Source organism: Tursiops truncatus, chromosome X, assembly GCF_011762595.2.
Source record: "Tursiops truncatus isolate mTurTru1 chromosome X, mTurTru1.mat.Y, whole genome shotgun sequence".
NCBI lineage: Eukaryota > Metazoa > Chordata > Mammalia > Artiodactyla > Delphinidae > Tursiops > Tursiops truncatus.
The window spans coordinates 52,724,323-52,743,591 of NC_047055.1; the positions used below are offsets into that span (position 1 = coordinate 52,724,323).

The following is a 19,269-nucleotide window of genomic DNA, read 5'->3' on the forward strand; positions in this document are numbered from 1 at the left end:
TTTCATATGGTTATTGTCCATTTTTATTTTCTTCTTGTGACGTTCCATTCAAATCTATTGAACTTTTTTTTTTAAATTGGCATTGTTTATTCTGTGTTTTTTTCTAATAGGTAGGGGTTTACTATATATTCTGAGGACTTGTTTATTGTTGGTTACATGCACTGTGACTGTCTACTACCACTCTATGGCTTATGTTTTAATGCTTTTTTTGATGTCCTTTGATGAATATAAGTTTTAAAATTTAATATATTTTAATTTATCAAATTTTCCTTTTCTGTTATAAAGTTATTCTCTAACATTGTCTTTTAAAAAGCTTTGTTGTTTTGTCTTACAAATGTAGTTATTTAATCTACCTGGAATTGATATTTGGGTATGGTGAATGGTGTCCAATTATTTTTTCACATGTATATTGTTCCAGAACCATTTGTTTAATAAAAATAAATGATAAATAGATAAAGATGTCTTTTCATATCATCAGTGCAATCTCTGATTATAAATCAAGTGTCTTTCTCTAAGTGTGTGAAAACACCTTTCTTGGCTTTCTATTCTGTTAATCTATCAGGCTTAATAATTAACTCACCATCTTAATTTTTAAAACTTAACAATAGTCGTTATTACAAGTTTATATAGTATTAGAATCTGATAGAGCTATTTTTCCCACCATATTATTTTTTAACATTACCCTGACCCTTCTTGGCCCTTAGAATTTCTATACAAATTTTAGAATCAGCTTATCAAGTTTAACACAAGAAAAACTTGTTGGAAATTTGACTGTGATGGCATTTAATCTATAAACCAATTTTGTATAGTTAATCTTTTTAAGATACTAGGTCTCCTAATTTTTGAACATTGTGTATCTCCTTTATTTAGGTATTCTTTAATGTCTCACAATGAAGTTTTCTAATTTTTCTAATTTTCTGTTGGCTATTTTCTTGTTATTTGATATTTTTGGTATGTTTGACATAAAATGGTATCCTTTCAAATTTCTAATTTTGGCTTGTATATAGGAAGACAAATAATTTTTTGCTTGTATATAGAAAGACATAATATTTTATTGATCTTATATCCAGTACACAACAGAAATCTAGTTTTTATGTTAATAGTTTATTTGCAGATTTATTTGGATTTCCAACATAACAAAACTCCATCTTCTGTAAATAATAATAGTTGTATTTATTTTTAGTCATTTTTCCTTTTATTTATATATGTAATCATTTATCTATTTATTTATAGCTTACTGTATTGCCTAAAACATATGGTACACTGTTAAATATAAATTGTTATAGCAGTGTTCTTGACTTCTCCTGCTGCTAAGAAAGTTGACTCCAGATTTAAAAAAACAATGAACATCTTTAAAAGCATTAACATCTCATGCAACTCAATATCAAAAAAACAAACAACCCAATCCAAAAATGGGCAGAAGACCTAAATAGACATTTCTCCAAAGAAGACATACAGGTTGCCAACAAACACATGAAAGAATGCTCAACATCACTAATCATTAGAGGATTGCAAATCAAGACTACAATGAGGTATCACTTCACACCAGTCAGAATGATCATCATCAAAAAATCTACAAACAATAAATGCTGGAAAGGGTGTGGAGAAAAGGGAACCCTCTTGCACTGTTGGTGGGAATGTAAATTCATACAGCCACTATGGAGAACAGTATGGAGGCTCCTTAAAAAACTAAAAACAGAACTACCATAGGACCCAGCAATCCCACTACTAGGATATACCCTGAGAAAACCATAATTCAAAAAGAGTCATGTACCACAATGTTTATTGCAGCTCTATTTACAATAGCCAGGACATGGAAATAACCTAATTGTCCATTGACAGATGAATGGATAAAGATGATGTGGCACGTATATACAATGGAATATTACTCAGACATAAAAAGAAATGAAATTGAGTTATTTGTAGTGAGGTGGTTGGACCTAGAGTCTGTCATACAGAGTGAAGTAAGTCAGAAAGAGAAAAACAAATACTGTATGCTAACCCATATATTTGGAATCTAAAAAAAAAATGCTTCTGAAGAACCTAGGGGCAGGACAGGAATAAAGACGCAGACATTGAGAATGGACTTGTGGACATGGGGACAGGGAAGGGTAAGCTGGGACGAAGTGAGAGAGTGGCATGGTTATATATAAACTACCAAATGTAAAATAGATAGCTAGTGGAAAGCAGCCACATAGCACAGGGAGATCAGCTTAGTGCTCTGTGACCATCTAGAGAGGTGGGATAGGGAGGGTGGGAGGGAGAAGCAAGAGGGAGGAAATATGGGGCTATGTGTATATATATAGCTGATTCACTTTGTTGTACAGCAGAAACTAACACACCATTGTAAAGCAATTATACTCCAATAAAGATGTTAAAATAAAGACATTAAAATTAACTTGGAATGCAGTGATTCCCAAAGTAATTAAGTTACTGAAACAGTCTATGTTTGAAATCATCAAGTATATGACTTATTTCATTATTTATGGACTCTTTACTAATTCAGAAGTGTTTCTACTATTAACTTTATTTTTACTGTTTTGAATTAGCCTTTCCTCAGTTATACTGTGTATGCCAAATTTGCTTAATTTTAGATAGCTGATCCTTTTCAAAAAGAATCTGGCTTCTTCATATTTGTACATTTCCAAGAAGTCCACTTAGTGGTCTATGTAGATATCTTTGGAGGCAAACAGGAATATAACTACATAGTAACCTCAGGCTGCCCTGGGCTTCCTTAGCCATACAGAATGATTCAGTGTTATGGGGGAAGCTGAAAATATGTAGCCATTAAGGACAGGGTTTGCAAATTCCTTCAGGATGAAATGGTGGTAGTCAAAAATGGTTTTCTGGTCTGGGCACCAATCCAACACTAATAGGTGCAGGAAAAGAAAATGTTACTGTATAAGGATTTAATTTCAGGGAGGATGATAGTACTTTTAGAAAGGCGTATATATTTAAAAATTGATTTGAATATATATGCAAATTATTTTACAAAGTTGCTCATCTTCTCCCTATCAGAACAATTTTAAAGCAGTGGAGCTTTATAACCCATACTTATGTTGGGAAACTGAAGATTATATAACATGACCAAAGACATCATGTTCACAGATGTAGGCTTAATCTTGGGGAAGAAATATATATATATTACTGACCATCCTCACATTTTTGTGAATACTGTTCCTCACTTGCTAAAGGGTGGTAATTATCTCCCCATCTCCTAAATGACCCAAATCTTTTCTTCATAGATAAGGGAAAGTGTAACAGTTTAGAAAAGTTCAAGGAGTTAAAAGCACTGTGACTAACACCTCAGGTTACAACTTAACACAAAATCTGAGTTTAATTATACACTGTGTTTGTTGTCAAACATACTGGCAAATAAGAGAGAATGAATGGCGTGGAAGGCAAGATTACGTACACTATCATGGTTGGTGGTAAGAACAACAACCATTACAGCTAAAGCTTTTATTTTTTATTTTTTTTAATATAAAGGGAAACAATGTGTTTTTCACAATTAAAGAAAAAAAAGTTTGCCAATACTATATATAGTATTGAGAAATATATATTAAGAAAAAGAAACACTAGATTCCATTTTAAATAGGTACTAAACTTTTATTTAAATAGATGAAAAAATTGCCAAAGTAGTTTGCTTAATTTGCAGCAAATCTAACCATTTGTCTCAGTTCTTGTCATTCCTGAAATTAGATTAATGACATGCTTGTTTTGTTTATCTAGTTGCTGTTGTTAAATAGTTGCTGTTGTTAAACAATTCACTTTACAAGTGACTACAGATACCTATTGAGGCTGACATCTACATCATCCGCATTCCTAAGTAACTCTATACTATTTCTTTTTCTGGGGGAATTATATAGAATATTATGTTTCCTTCTATAACTGGTAAAACACAAATATTTCTTTCAATAATGATCTTTCCTTAACACTTTTATTCTGTTCCAAATACACTTCAAATTCGGTAAATCCTTTAAATTTTCCTTTTTTTTTTTTTTTGCGGTATGCGGGCCTCTCACTGTTGTGGCCTCTCCCATTGCGGAGAACAGGCTCCAGACGTGTAGGCTCAGCAGCCATGGCTCACAGGCCCAGCCACTCCACGGCATGTGGGATCTTCCCGGACCAGGGCACGAACCCGTGTCCCCTGCATCGGCAGGCGGACTCAACCACTGCGCCACCAGGGAAGCCCCCAAATTTTCATTTTTATGTTCTTACAGTTCTGAGTTAGTAAATACTGAAGCTGTATAAAAAATTCAGAAAATATTGGAGACTATCTCTACTCGTATAACTGGTTCAATTATTTTAATTACTTTAACTGGACAACTCATAATTCTCCCTCTCCCCAAACACACAAACACATAAAAACAAGCACGTACACACACACAAACACACAAGTGTGGGAAAGTTTGCTTATTTAGCCTAAATGATCAAATCGATATTTGTGTAATTTGGTGTTGGGTTGCACCCTGCAAGCCTGCAAGCCTTATACTTGCCCAGCCTCAAGAACGAAGAAGAGCCTGGAGTCAGCCCTGACAGAGACATCAATGGTTTAATGGATAGGGAAATCTTACACATCTGAAGCAAGGTCCTGGAGCAACACCAACGCCACTGCCACTATGTGTGGCAGACGGCAGGCATTGCATGGGGTGGAGGGTGGGGGGCGAATTACCAGTTATAGTGGATTATAGGTTGGTTCATTGGTTACCAGGGAAACTGTCAAAGGAACAAGCACCTCACCGCCCTTTGATAAGCTATGGTAATAGAAATGTTCTGGCCTAAAGTTTAGAACAGCCACTAGTTGGGGCCTGGGGCAAGTATGTAGGCATTTACTGATTAGGCTCTGTAATTGAGAGGGAATGTCAGTCTTGTGAGTAGGGTTTAGGTGAAGCAGGGACTGGTCGAGCAAGGGAAGTACAGAGAGCAAGAGAACAGCCATGTTGGGTGGCCTGAGCATATCTTTGGACACGACCATAAAAGAGTAAGATCAACGTAAATTTGTGAGTTCTGATTTGGCAGAGGCTAATTTCATTTGAGTCTCTCCCTTCTTTCTGGATTTTATCCTTCATTTATAACAATAGAAAACAAAACATTTCTTTGTCAGAAGAGATCAGAATGTGTGTTTTCTACAACTCGATTTACAAATAGGTACTGCCCACCTTCTATGATCTCAGCTCTGTGGTAGATGTAGTTACTAGAGAAAAGCAGATAGAAAAGAGGGGGCCGTATTTGAAGAAAAGTGAGTTTTTCTGGCATACAGTAGTTAACCTTGCCAACATAATGCACATTTTTTTCTTGGAGATTATGTTGTGTTGTGAGGGTGGGGTGTTGTTAAGGCCATAGGAGAGTGATAAGGCATGAAGATTACTACAGAGATATTTATTGAGGGTTTGAAAATGAAATTTTCCATTCTAATGGGGAACTGTACATATATGGGTTTTAAGATAGTAATCACTTGTGTCCAAAAGCTATGAACAACTTTAGGGACATTAAAGCAAATTGCCAAAATAATTTCAAAAGAACTCTAAAAAGTTGAACCTTGATCAGCAATAGTTGATCAAGTGCATGTTTTAACTACAAGTTCACCAACATTGACTAAGTTTTTAAGTTTTACAATTTGATAGGTGAAAATGTTGTCTCATTAAATTTGCATTTTCTTGGCTAGTTGCCTTGGACATAATATGTTTGCTATCCAGTTGTTATTTCTTTTTTTAAAATAAATAGTTGCCTGTTGATATATTTCTCATGTAAACTACTTTTGTATTGATTTGTGTGATCTCTTTATATAAAAATAAAAATTGTAACCATTGATCTGGCACAACTGGTGTGAATAATTTCCAGTTTCTAGTTGCCTTTAGATTTTCATTTCACTAAGAGAAATATAGGAGGAAAATGTTAATCTACACAAAGTTATTGAGCTTTAATTTTTATTTATTCCATTGTATTTTAAGAATTTTTAAAGTTCATCAATTTTATTCATTATAAAATCATATCTATTCATTAAATAAAATTTGAAATATCCAAAAAACAAAACAAAACTAAAAAAAAAAATTACACATCGTCTCACTTTTCAGGGAGCCTCATCTCTACTATAAATATTTTGTTGAATTTCCTTTCAGTATCCTTTTTGTCCTACATGGGAAGGTTTTATGTTGCTGTTATTGTTTCCTCATTAGCAAAATGCATACTGCTTCATTTTATGATAAGATATGATATCATAATATTATATAATAATCTCTCTTTCCTGTCATGTTACATTTCATCATGTCATGCAATTTATCTATTACTTTTTTTTTTTTGGCTGTGCTACACAGCCTGCGGGATCTTATTTCCCCAAGCAGGGTTTGAATCTGGGCCCCCAGCAGTGGAAGCGTGGAGTCCTAACCACTGGACTGCCAGGGAATTTCCTTATTTATTAAATAAATATTTATTTACCATCATTACCTATCAGTCACTCTTCTAGGCACTGGGATAGCAATGAACAAAATCCCTGCTTACATGGAGAATACATTGTAGTGGTAGTGGGGTGGGGGAAAATAATGCAAATAAGCATAAAATATGTCAGGTATTTTTAAATGCTATGAAGAAAAATAAGTTCTGTTAAGTAAGAGGAATAAAGAGTTCTAGAAGGGAATAAGATTTGCAATTTTATATAGAGGGGTGAGGAAAAGTCTTTTTTATTTGGTGACATTTTAGCTGAGACGTGATTAAATGGGTAGAATGAACCATGCATATACCTGGGTAAAGACAGTTCCAGACAAAGGGACAGAGCAGGACCAGAGGAACTGACATGGGAATGTGCTTGATATTTCTGAGAATATTGAAGTGATAGTGTGGTGGGAGTGACATGAGAGAAGGAAAGAGGAATAAAAGATTCAATCAGTGATGTAAGGTCATGGTAAATACTTTGAGCTTCACTGAGTGTGAGATGGACCGCTATTGGACATTGAGAGCAGGGAAATTACATGATCTGACTTATTTTTGTAAGGAATAATCCTGCCAGTTGTGTGAAGAATAGAGTGTAGGAAGAAAAAGATGAGATCAGGGAGCTCTATTAGGAGTCTGCTGAAGTAATCTGAATGAGAGATGATGGTGGTTTGGACTGGCTTGCTGGCAATAGAGGTGATAATGTCATAGACTTTGAATATACCTTCAAGGCTTAGCTATCACAATTTCCTGACTGACTGGATGTGAGATGTGAGAAAAATAAAGGAGTCAAGAACAATTCCAAGGTTTCTAGCCTAAAATCTGCAAGAAAGGTGATACCATTTACTGAGATAGAGAAGATACAAGAAGGAGCAGACTTGGAGGTTGAGGAAATAAATGTTCAGCTATTATGAAATCTTTGTAATTATATTTTTTAAACCGTTTTTCTTTATTAAAGACATTCTACATTTTAGTTATAAACTATTTAGGAAAAAAATAATAAAGAAGAAGAAAACAATAATCACCTATAATTTTATAACCAAAGAAAATTACTCAGTGTTTTGATGTAATTGTATAGTCTTTACACACACACACACACACACACACACACACACACACACATACATAGTATAAACACATACATGTACACACAGTATATACTGTACATACAGTATATAACATTTTTCCTACTCAAATGGGATGCTTTTTTATAACGGGATTGTTTTGGATACTTTCATCTACCATTTGTTGAGAAATTTTTCCCTATCCAGAAATTTGGAAAAAAATAATCACTTCTACTGTGTTCTAGTACTTTTATGGACTATTATTATTTTTGTTTTTATTTTTAACTTTATTTCATCTTTAACTTATTTTATTGAATGATATAAGTTGATAAGTTGTTTTTTGGTTTTTTTCCAGTTATCTTAATTTGCTAACGTTGGGAAATATTTTCTAGGCTAAAATCTCTAGACCAGTGTTTCTAGATCAGGGGTTGGAAAATTATAACTTACAGGCCAAATTTGGGCCGCCACTTGTTTTTGTATGGCCTATAAGTTAAAAGGGTTTTTACAGATGAACACATTTACAATTGATTTGACGATTGAGAAAACCAACTTTGAACCCTGATTTAGCAAAGTGTAACCCCCCAAATTCTTCTCATTAGAATTGTAACAAAAATGCTCTTTTATCATTATCATCACTATATTTTGAATTTTTTTCAATTTTAAAATGTGTAGAAATTTGATTTTTCTTGTTGTATAGGTGCCTGGATAATATCCTTGATGTTACTTCTTATCCCACAAAGGTAAAAATTATTATCTGGTCCTTTACAGAAAAAGTTTGCTGACTCTTGTTCTAGATCTTTGTAAGTGTGCATAAGAATCACCTGGAAGCTATGAGAAAAATGTAGATTTCTGTTGTTCACCCCACCTTCATCACTGCTATATCAGTTTTGATTCAGTAAGCCAAGGGCAAGTCCCAGGAATCTCAATTTTAACAAACATCCCAGGTGATTCTGAGACGCTCTGGAGCAAATTTTGAGAAACACAGAATGCCGACTTGCACTGAGCAAGTTTCAATACTGATTTTTTAACTACATGTGGGCCAGTACTTCACCGCCAGCATGCTGGTAAATATCAGTTCATTATAAAGATCTCACTGGAGTAAATTGCCACAGGGACCAAACCTGCCTATGGCTCTTTCCACCCGTCATCATGTGTCCTATCACCTTTCCTTGGAACACAGCCTTGCTTGGGAATCAAAGCATTGTTTTTGGTGTAGGAGGTCTGTGGTTCTGAATTTGAACCCATATGACAGAGGATACATCATTATTCCTGGGTTCCATGCATTTGTTCTTATCTCTCTTTTTATCCCTTCTTTATTATGGTTTATGCATATATTTATGTATGTATGCACATATTCATTCATCCATCCATCCATCAGCACATCTAATTTCCCTATAAACAACAAGATTTTAACTTTACTAGAATTAGTACTGCCTCCCTCCCCCATCACCAAGCAAACCTTGAATTTTTGATACAAATGATCTACCATTTGTGTCATAGTAAATTTATAAATTTACCAGTGCATGTTGGAAAGCGTAAATCTTGGGACATCTAACTGAGTTCAAACACTAAAACATAGGGAGCTTAAAAAAATCAAAACACTATAGCACATTTCAGAGTCATTGTTGTTGGAAGTTAGAAATTATTGCTGGAATATCTTAATGAGAATTCCAGGAAGTCCTGAGATTTTAAGTAGTGTATGTGAGATTAAGAAAGGAAGAAATAATTTATCTCTTGAGAGAATTTTAAGCGTTAAATCCTGACTTTTCTTAATGAAGTTTCCATGGGGCACTACAAGTTCGTATTTCTAAAGGCCAAAACTTTCCTCTTTTCTCCACCTTCTCTATATTTCCATTGCTCCTTTGGGCCTCGGCTGATGGGTCACCAGAGAAATGTGGCTCCTCTCTCTGAGTAGCTGTGAAAGATTCCCATGAATTTTTTTGCCCTTTTGTATCCAATTTTACTTTTAAATATTTTTGTGGGAACTCTCTCCCTGAGAACAATGTATTCACTAGTATTAATTCATTTTTTATGCATTTCAAAATATGTGTTCTCAATTTATCTGAAATTCCCCTTTTACTGATGAATTCCTAATACTGACTAAAATCATTTAATATAGTGTTCTTAGTTATTCAATGAGCCCTAATTCTAATTTTAGAGACAGATTACATATTGTTTCAAATACTTGAAAACTTTTTCAATTTTACCCAGAAACTTGAAAAGTTCTACCAAACAGTACTCTAAAAAAGTATGCTCCAAGACCAATTAAAACAAATTTCTCACAGCCCTAAATTCTTGGCCCCAGATTAGAGATAAAATTTCAAGCATGCAATTACTTATATCAGAAATCCAGCTTAAATGATCTGTATGGTGAAACTTGCTGTTGAGGAAAGATTGCGACACCATTTTCTGGTTTATATATTATCTTAAAAATAGAATATATTGAGGAAATACATTTGTCTTTCAGCAATAAAATAGATTACATAACTGCATCTCTCACAATCTAAAGATAAAAAACAGTTAAAATGACCAAGTGATCTAAGAAAATCATTCTGCTTAAAGTGAAACTTTTGCTCTTGGAGACTAAAGTAAGAGACATACTTAGTTCATACTTTTTTTCATTCTTTCAGTTTGTTTCACTTACATCAAAATATAATAGAAGTTTCAGAAAACTGTATCTTCCTATATATTACTCTTTGACTGAGAGAGTTCACATTATTGTGGTGTGTCTCCACATAACAACTAAAAGCTGCACAGAGATAATATTCATTGTCTATGCTGCCCGTTCAGAAAAGTTGGACAGTTTCTCTTAGCATTATCTCTTGTTATGCTTGGAATGTTGCTTTCATATCTCAAAATTTGTCCCACATTAGCAGTATGTATTACTCAGTCTTTGGTAATCAGATGCTCCAGCCCATGTATACATTATGAAACCACAATTCCAAACAGACCCCACAGCTTTGTTGTTTTAATTAGCATCGTTCTGATATTTACATTATTTTAAAATGAATATCTTCAGCTAGATACATTCATCCATATATAAACAGTAGATGTTTTCCACTATCTACTGTGGCTTGACATGCAAGTTCTGAAACTTTATCTCAACAAAATGGTACAACATCACATACATGCACATCTGACAGAAGTGTTTGAGGTGATGTTTTGACAAACTATGTAAACCAGAAATACCTTATATAAACTTGAGTGTTCTAAGAAGGATGGAGTTGAGATTAGGCGATGGGGGTAAGAGAATAGAGAGGAGCAGACCAGCACCAATAATTATTTAAGAAATTCACTTAGAAATGAAATATTCCAAAGGTTTAGTGTTACTGTAGTAGTCAAATCAGTGTTAAGAATACCCATATGCAGTGAACGAAAACAATTCATGAAGCTTCACCCTAAAGCAGATATCAAACTAGGTAGAATTTTACTGTCTTTATAGTATTCAGTTAGATTTATAACATTTAAATTACTCTTTGTTTCTCTATGTTCCTTCTTTTAATTATTCTTGAATTATTTCACAAATCCCCCTTTTTAAAAATTCCTCAGTGAACAGGGAAATACATTCTTCATCTTGACTTGCATTGTTTTGTTACCATCCTTGCCATAATGTAATAAAGCTGCCCTTCATCACAAAAAAAGTAAGGTATTTATTCCTTTATTTAGGGACATTAATGTATTATATATTTTTTTGTACAATGAAACCAATTAGGTATATATGCTGGGCTTCCTGAAACTCTGAAAAAAGAGCTTGGAAATTCCTCTCTGCGTTTGTTCTTTACAGGAATTTAGTCTGCCTCAAATCCTGAGTGGTGACTTAAGGAATAGTCTCTTGCCATTCTGTGTAAATTAGTTTAAAATTACTTTTTAAATGCCCCCCAAATATTGATTTTAGAAGTCCTTGATTTTTCAGAAGCATAATTTACCCTTTTGGAAGTTTCAGATCAATCTCAAAAAATGTAAAATTATTTATTATACATTATAGAAGTCTTATTTATTATACAAAAGATGTCAACATCTGGTGTTTTACTTACTATTAGTTCTAAAACAAAGAAACTAATTTACTCTGATGACTGAGACAGTGATGCCATACAATATCAGCACTCATCCTTTTTCTTGCAGTCTCTTTAAAGCACTAAATATTTTTTAAAATTAAATAAACTATGAAGGCCTCAAATTTTGATGAGAAATTTAGTGAGAACATTGATCTTTTTTTTTGTGCCAAATGGGAGACCTTTTAAAACTGACTCTGACTTTTGAGTGTGAAAGTACTTGAAGTTGGTTTTTTAAAGTTTCGTAGGGTAGAAACTAACACAACATTGTAAAGCAACTATACTCCAATAAAAATTAAAAAAAAAAGTTTCATGGGAATTACATCCTCAGTATTTGTATGTTGAGTTAGGCCTCTTTCTTTTCAGATATTCAGTGGTAGCTAGATTACTTCTAACTACTGACCATGATCACCTGGAGCCAAGTGGGATGCATTAACTTTCTTAAGGCTCCAGGAAACCATTTGTTAGGTTATAATTCATGGGAAGTAAATAACAACCTGAAATATGTAAGAATTAATTCATTTCACATGCACAAGCAGTAGTGTCTCAGGGATGATCATCATTGCTTGGTTCAATATAGGAGCAAGATCTTGTGGAATAGTCTTGGTCTTGAAGCACCATCCCAATAATTTATTTAAAAAGTGTTACTCTACAAATAGACTTTTATCTAAGTTATGCCAATTATTAGAAGCTCTGTCTAAGGTAGGCCCATCAATCAAGTGTTGAACATTGAGAAAAAAGAGGGCATAAGAGTAAAAGCACTGATAACACCTTAACAGTATAAGCATGAATCTGTGTCATCAGTAACACTGTTAAAAGCACCAATCTATGTAACCAATCTGTTCTTAATTATTTCTTCAAAGGATGAGATTTAATAAAAATGGCTTATTCTGTAATAATTCATTTCTCTTGTAAATACTGAAAAGAGAATTTGAAAGCAAACAAGTGGAGAGATATAATCCATAGGTTATGAACTCATTAATTCTTCAAGTAATCATAGAATGCTAATTATATTCCAAGTTTTGTCATAGGTACTAGGAACACCTGTATCATCTATAATCAGTCATTTATTGATACATTTCTAACTATTCCCTTAAATTAGGCTATTTATTTATAGGTAAGATGGTATTCACTCCATTCCTAAATATTCCCTTAAAGAAAAAAGTAATTCTTACTTTTTTCACTCGGCTAAAAATATCACTTACACATGTAACATCTTGTTTTTCCCCTTAACCATAGATTCAACCAGAAAAGCACCAGGATGCTTGAAACTTCCTATACAGAAAATCCTCCCCAAATAACGTTTTCTATGATGCTTGCAATCACACACACAAAAAATGTTCTTAATTTTCTTCTCCCTGGGAACATTTGAAACTTGTACAAGTGACTATCTTGAAAAGTTGAAAAAAAGAGTATGAAAAACAAAAAACAAAACCTTAGTACTAAACACTCCACTATTAACTTGATCATTGACAGTATAGTTTAACTAATCATCTAGAAAATGAATAATAACCTATTTTAATGCTTTGTCACTGATTTAAGCTGTTCAGTTATTTTGTTCCCCCTTGGAAGCCTTAATTATTAGAAGTGTATTAAATGTAGCTAAAAATGAAAAGTACAAGATTGAATAACTACCCAGGTGTTTGTGTTTAAATAGAGATTACCTTTCCTTTATAGTTTCCCCCTGCTTATATTTATATTTTCCACCTGAATTTACAGAGTTTTTTTGACTGATTTGCAGGGTCCTAACATGTATGTTTTATCTGTACTTAGCCACATTTTAATTAATCCTTTTCTTTATACTGACTAGCTTTTTGAAAACAGTAATAATTTAAATTCTTAAATAATTTCCCAAACTGTATTAAATGTTTATACTTGCGGATTTTTACCTTCCAGAAATCTTTTGTGATTTATTCTGAATCAAAGCATTTGTAAAGGTCTTAACACTGACACTTCAGGTTTACAGATTTAAATGAAAACTGGCAATGGGGGAAAAGGAATAGAGAATACATATGGTAAATAATTACCAATGTAAGAATTTTAAATTTTATTTGAAGTTGCTTCATTTTCATATATCTTAATGATCACAATGATGTAAAGCAAGTAGACTCATAAAATATGAAAAATTATATCCTGTTAGTTTTTCTTTTGTATTTAAATGAAGAATATATCATTAACTTTTCAAATTTTAGATACATATATATCAATATGATGTGCATTTTTATTTTTCTAGTAGATTTAAGCTTTTACATGCTCTAGATATTTTTTATCAAGCTCCTATAACTCATACTGTTTTTAAGCAAGGATGCTCATCACAGCATTGCTTACAAATGTAGAAACATTGAAAAGCATGTAAATCTCATTCAATAATGAACTACTTAAGGTAAGTTATAGTACATCCACCCAATGGAATACTATGCAGTCACTAATTGATGATACAGATTGGTATTTATTGATATGAAAAGATGATTATGTTTTAGTTTAAAATAAAAAAACAGTACATATAGTATGTTTTCTTTTTTTTTGTAAAACAGTGTGTGTATACATAGAGGAAAAGACATGAAAGTATATGCACACACTTAAAATATTAATGCACACACAAAATATTAATAGTGGTTATCTCTGAACTCTGGGAATTTTAATTCCTTCTTTATAAGTTTCTGCATTGTTGTACATTATTTTACAAGAAGCATGTATTATGTTTATAATCAATAAAAACAGTAATTTCCATTTGAAAATATTTGATAATGAATATACAAGTCATTTGTAGATAAACAATTACATAGAAACAGGTTATTCTCATTATTTTATGGGCAAATAGCCAACAAAAGTGTTAATAAAATTATATATTTATATTGTATTATGTATGAAACCAAAGATTTCTATATAAATAAAAACCAACTGAGAATAGAGTTAAAACATTTTCTTACTGTTGGATCTGTGGTATGAGTGAATCCTATTTTTAAAAAGTAATTATTTCAATTTTACATAAATTAGGTATTTATCTCTCTAATCCCAAAATCGATTCGAACTGGCGTATATTAAAAGAAAGGCAATCCAAAGAAAATATGAAAGCAAGTGTAATATGGATGGAAGGTAGATGGATATGGAGAAGAGGGAACTAAAAGTGAAACACAGAAAGTCCATCGTATAGAAATTACAGGCTAAATAATGTAATTGCAATATAGAACAGAACATTTTGTCGCAACTTCCAAGCAGCTGGACAAAAAGAAAACAATTAAGAGCTCTCATATGATAGATGGAGGCATGTGACTTAATCAAGAGAAATGACCTTTTCCTTAACTTTGAAACATCTGTGAATATTACCTTATTGATATATTCAACAATTTATAAGAGATAATGACAAGTTTAATAGAAGATGTTATTCAAAGTAGTTTTCCACATCATTACAGGATTGTTTACCTTCTATATTGACACAATAGAGGCTGAAGTTAATCCTAAAGTTATTTATAGACAAAGGCAATTCAGTGCTGTTATTCACCTTTCTTGTTGATTAAACATGATCCATGTATACCTACTAAGGAGTTTAGAAAAATGAGTGATAAGAATGCTCCTTAGGGCTTCCCTGGTGGTGCAGTGGTTGAGAGTCCGCCTGCTGATGCAGGGGACACGGGTTCATGCCCCAGTCCGGGAAGATCCCACATGCCGCGGAGCGGCTGGGCCCGTGAGCCATGGCCGCTGAGCCTGCGCGTCCGGAGCCTGTGCTCCACAACGGGAAAGGCCACAACACTGAGAGGCCTGCATACCGCAAAAAAAAAAAAAAAAAAAAAAAAAGAATGCTCCTTAGACTGTCTTCAAATATCAAAGCTTTCAGAAAAGGTTTTCAAGATGAAACTTAGAATTTAAATAATCAATGTTTAAAGTATTAATTTTCTAAGGTATTGATTGAGGAAATACCAATATGCTTCTTTCTCTGGGCATGAAGTTAATAACGAAAACTCTCAAAACTTAGTCAAAGTCACTATCAAGTCTGTGGTATGCCCACAATATATTAAAAAGGAAAAAAATATATAAATAAATAAAAGGAAGAAAGAAAGCTCACATCTTTTAAAAGGAATATTCATTTTAAATAATAATTTAAAGTGAACCTATACACAAATATTAACTGGATCATATACGCTTTCCCCTGCTCTACTGATTTCTCAAAAAACAAGTTAGAAATTTTCACTGTGATAGACTCAGAAGTAAGGACCATCTTGAGAATACTTTCATAGGAGAAAATAAATTTAGTAGTATTAGTGAAATAAGGAAGGAAATATACTCCATTACCTCACTTGACTGGTTTAGCAAAAAAGCATGTGGAGGAATAAATTTTATTCTACATATTCCTAAGGCTATTATATCGAAAAATAGTACAAAATGACAGTTTTACAATTAGAAATTATGTTCTTCACTAAAATGAACAAGGTTTTCTAGTTTCACTTTTTTTCAAAAGAAAGTATTCACTTAAAAAATGCTGTGAATTCACATAAAATAACCTCTTATCACAAAGTAGCCCAAACTAAGTAGGCACCAGCTTAAGGCTGAAACAAATTGAGCATTCTTATTCTCACCACCTGCGCCTGGCCTGGCCCAGCGTGACATGCAGAGGCTTGGAGCCCACTATGCGACCATTCATCTCATCTACTGCTTTGGTAGCCTCTTCAAAAGAGGAGAAGCAGACAACACCAAACCCTTTGCCTTGCCCCACTTCCACCATCACTTTGGCCCGGCTAATTGATCCAAAGGAAGAAAATTCCTCCTTCAGTTTTTCATCATCGATGGTCTCGTCTAGGTTCTTAATATAGATAGGCACCCCTGGAGGCCGACTTTTTTCTTTTAATCTCAGCCGCTCAAATCTTCGCCTTAACTCGGCCAGGCGTTCAATTTTCTTCTGTGCTCGCCCTACATAGAGGACTTTCCCATCGATGGACTTTCCATGCAGGTCTAACACAGCCTTTTGGGCAGCCTCGTGTGTCTCGTATCTCACAAATCCAAAGCCTTTCGATTTCCCACTGGCATCTCTTATTACCTTAACACTCTCAGTTGGCCCGTATTCACTGAAAAGTTCCTTCAGTTTGTCGTCATCCATGTCATCTCCAAAGTTTTTAACGAAAACATTGGTGAAAGTCGCTCTATCCCTAGTTCTAACTTCAGCTGCCCGCTCTTCCGGAAATTTGAATCGGCCAACGTACACCTGGCGGTTGTTGAGCCGCACTCCATTCATGTGCCAGATGGCCCTATTGGCAGCGGCCAGGCTGTCAAAGTGCACATAGGCATAACCCTTAGAGCCGTTGTCATCGCATACTACCTTGCAGGAGAGAATGCTCCCAAAAGCAGAAAACAGATAAAAAAGGGCCCTATTGTCTATGGATTTGTCCAGGTTTTTGATGAATATATTTCCAACTCCAGACTTTCTTAAGCGGTCATCTGGCTGAGACCACATTAGGCGGAAAGGTTTGCCGTTAATCAAATCAAAATTCATGGTGTTCAAGGCCCACTCAGCATCCGCAGGAAAGCGGAAGTTAACATAACCATAGCCCAGGGGGCTGCGGGTCACCGGGTCACGGCAGATTCGGGTGAAGCGAAGAGGGCCAGCAGGCCTGAACTTTTTATATAACATGTCCTCGGTGACATCTGGGTCCAAGTCACCCACATACAGGGCAGCCTTGAGGTACTTCTTTTTCTTGCCAGCAGGATTAGGCTCCCCACTCCCCATCTCTCTGAGCACAGGGAGGAGGCTTTCTTGGGAGAGAAAAAGAGGTTGCTTTCTCTAAGCTATGGGCCAAGCAGCTGTTCACAAACAGAAAAAAAGCCAAGGCGAAGGAAGCTAAAAGCAGACTCAGAATCACTGTTGAGGCTGAGAAAATGAAGTTCAGAAACAGCTGGTCAGCAGGCTCAGAACAAATGCATCAGACAAAAAAGCACCCCAATAACGAATCCGTTCTCCCTAAGGTGGCTTAGAATTTCCACCCATTCAGATCTAAAATCAGTTTCAAAAGCCAGTAGTAGGAAAGAAATGTCCCTTTCCCCGTTAAATTGTAAGAAATCATCAAGCAGCTGGCTGGCTCCCCACACCTAGCCTTGCCGACAGAGGCCTCACGACCCGTTTTCTGCATAAATATAGGCCTCAAGCTCGTGTGGGCTTAAAATGATATCAACAAGGGCAGGAGCCGAACATGTATTCCTCCGCCGGCTGCCTGGCCGGTCTCAGGCGGGCTCGCGCTCACTAAGGCCGCGCTACACACACTCAGCGTCAGCGAAAGGGCAGACTGGACACTTGGTGCGCTGCGGCCGGGCAGGCAGGCTGCAGGCGGCGGATCGGACAGAGAGACAGACAGACAGACACACGCGCGGGGGACCGGAGACCGCCCAGATACCCAAGATGCCCACTGGGTACGGACCGAGTGACGCGCAGAGATTTCGGCAGCCTGAGACTCGCGGCGGGTCCGGAGGGACTGACTGGCAGACGCGCACTGGGTCAGCTCAGACGCGAGGAGGTTCCGGACAGATGCGGGGCGGAGTCAGGAAAGAAGGGCAGATGCGCGGCGGGCGGGCAGAGCTCAGACCGATGGACAGGGATTGCGCCCTGCAGGACACACCGACCCAGGGACTAAAAGCTTCTAGCTGTGGTAGGGCGAGCGGGCGGGGCGCAAGGAAACCCGGAACCGTGCTAAGTAACTTCCCGCTTGCTGTGTGCCAAGATGTTAAAAAAAAAAAAAAAGAAAGAAAGAAAAAAAGAGAAAAGAACGAAAGAAAGAAAAAGATTTAAATGGTTTCTAGATTTTTCATTTCTTATTTTTGAAATTTTATTTATTATTTTAAAATATTACCTTTAGGCTACTGACCCCAAAATCAAAGGAGGTGAAGACCTAGGCGGGACTCTCATAATTTTTTTGTTTTTTTAAATGAATTCCCTAAATCGTTTCGAAATAGCATATAGGTTGCATACTTTCCTGAGTGCATTGGAAACTCAGTTGACAGCTGTACTGGACTCCCAGTCCAGTGCTAAATGATCACAGGGTCAAATAAAACACAGGCCCATGTTGTAGTTGGACTTTATTTTTACTCCATTGAACTTCAACATAATGGTAGCATTATCCCCAGGTAATAGGCAGCGTTCTTTTCGCTGCTCCAGTAATACTAAGGTTTTAATGATTGGAGAGCCATAAAATGACTTTTAATGATACTTAGTGCCAGGAAACGTTGAAGATGTGCTGCCTCCATAATCACAAATTGCAAAATCTTAGTTAAAGAGTAAAAGCTGCAGAATCAATGCAAAATATATAATGTTTGAAGATGAAATAAACACGTTAAGATATAGGCACTTTACACAATTAATTGCTAATTTCAACTTGAATTGTCAACTTTAAACCATTCCAGGGAACAATGCTATAAGATTAGACACAGCTCAGAGGTTTCCCAAGATCTCTCTTTAGAGTTCGTGGTAAACTGTTCTGAAGAGGAATGTTACCCCGTCTTCGGAAAATCATCAGTGTCTGTAACACATAACTCAACCAGCCCCTTCCACAAGCCCTCCCCTCAAAAAGAAAATCCGAACAAAACATATGTCAGTACTGTTAGGCTGGAAAAGATCCTGGCAAAAAAGGAATGCAAGAGAAGGACATCACCCCAAAGGGTGTTGTCTTAAATTCTTAGAATAACAGGCTAAATTCATGTGTTGCTTTATTTTCTACAGTTTCTATTAGACGGTAGAGTTGACT

At 35.3% G+C, this 19,269-nt stretch overlaps 1 protein-coding gene across 1 annotated transcript; it reads right to left on the minus strand.

Annotated features, from left to right (window-relative positions):
• Positions 1 to 319: 319 nt before the first annotated feature.
• On the minus strand, positions 320 to 18,294 carry PABPC5 (poly(A) binding protein cytoplasmic 5). Its single transcript, XM_073799688.1, has 2 exons — positions 17,950 to 18,294; positions 320 to 17,405 (listed from the first exon to the last, which is right to left on the minus strand). The coding sequence occupies exon 2, from the start codon at positions 17,262 to 17,264 to the stop codon at positions 16,116 to 16,118; it is 1,149 nt and encodes a 382-aa protein (XP_073655789.1). The 5' UTR covers positions 17,265 to 17,405; positions 17,950 to 18,294; the 3' UTR covers positions 320 to 16,115.
• Positions 18,295 to 19,269: the final 975 nt, after the last annotated feature.

What these genes read in the sequence shown, in the direction of transcription:
- PABPC5 (XM_073799688.1), bottom strand. Translation starts at nt 17,264, where the DNA reads ATGGGGAGTGGGGAGCCTAATCCTGCTGGCAAGAAAAAGAAGTACCTC.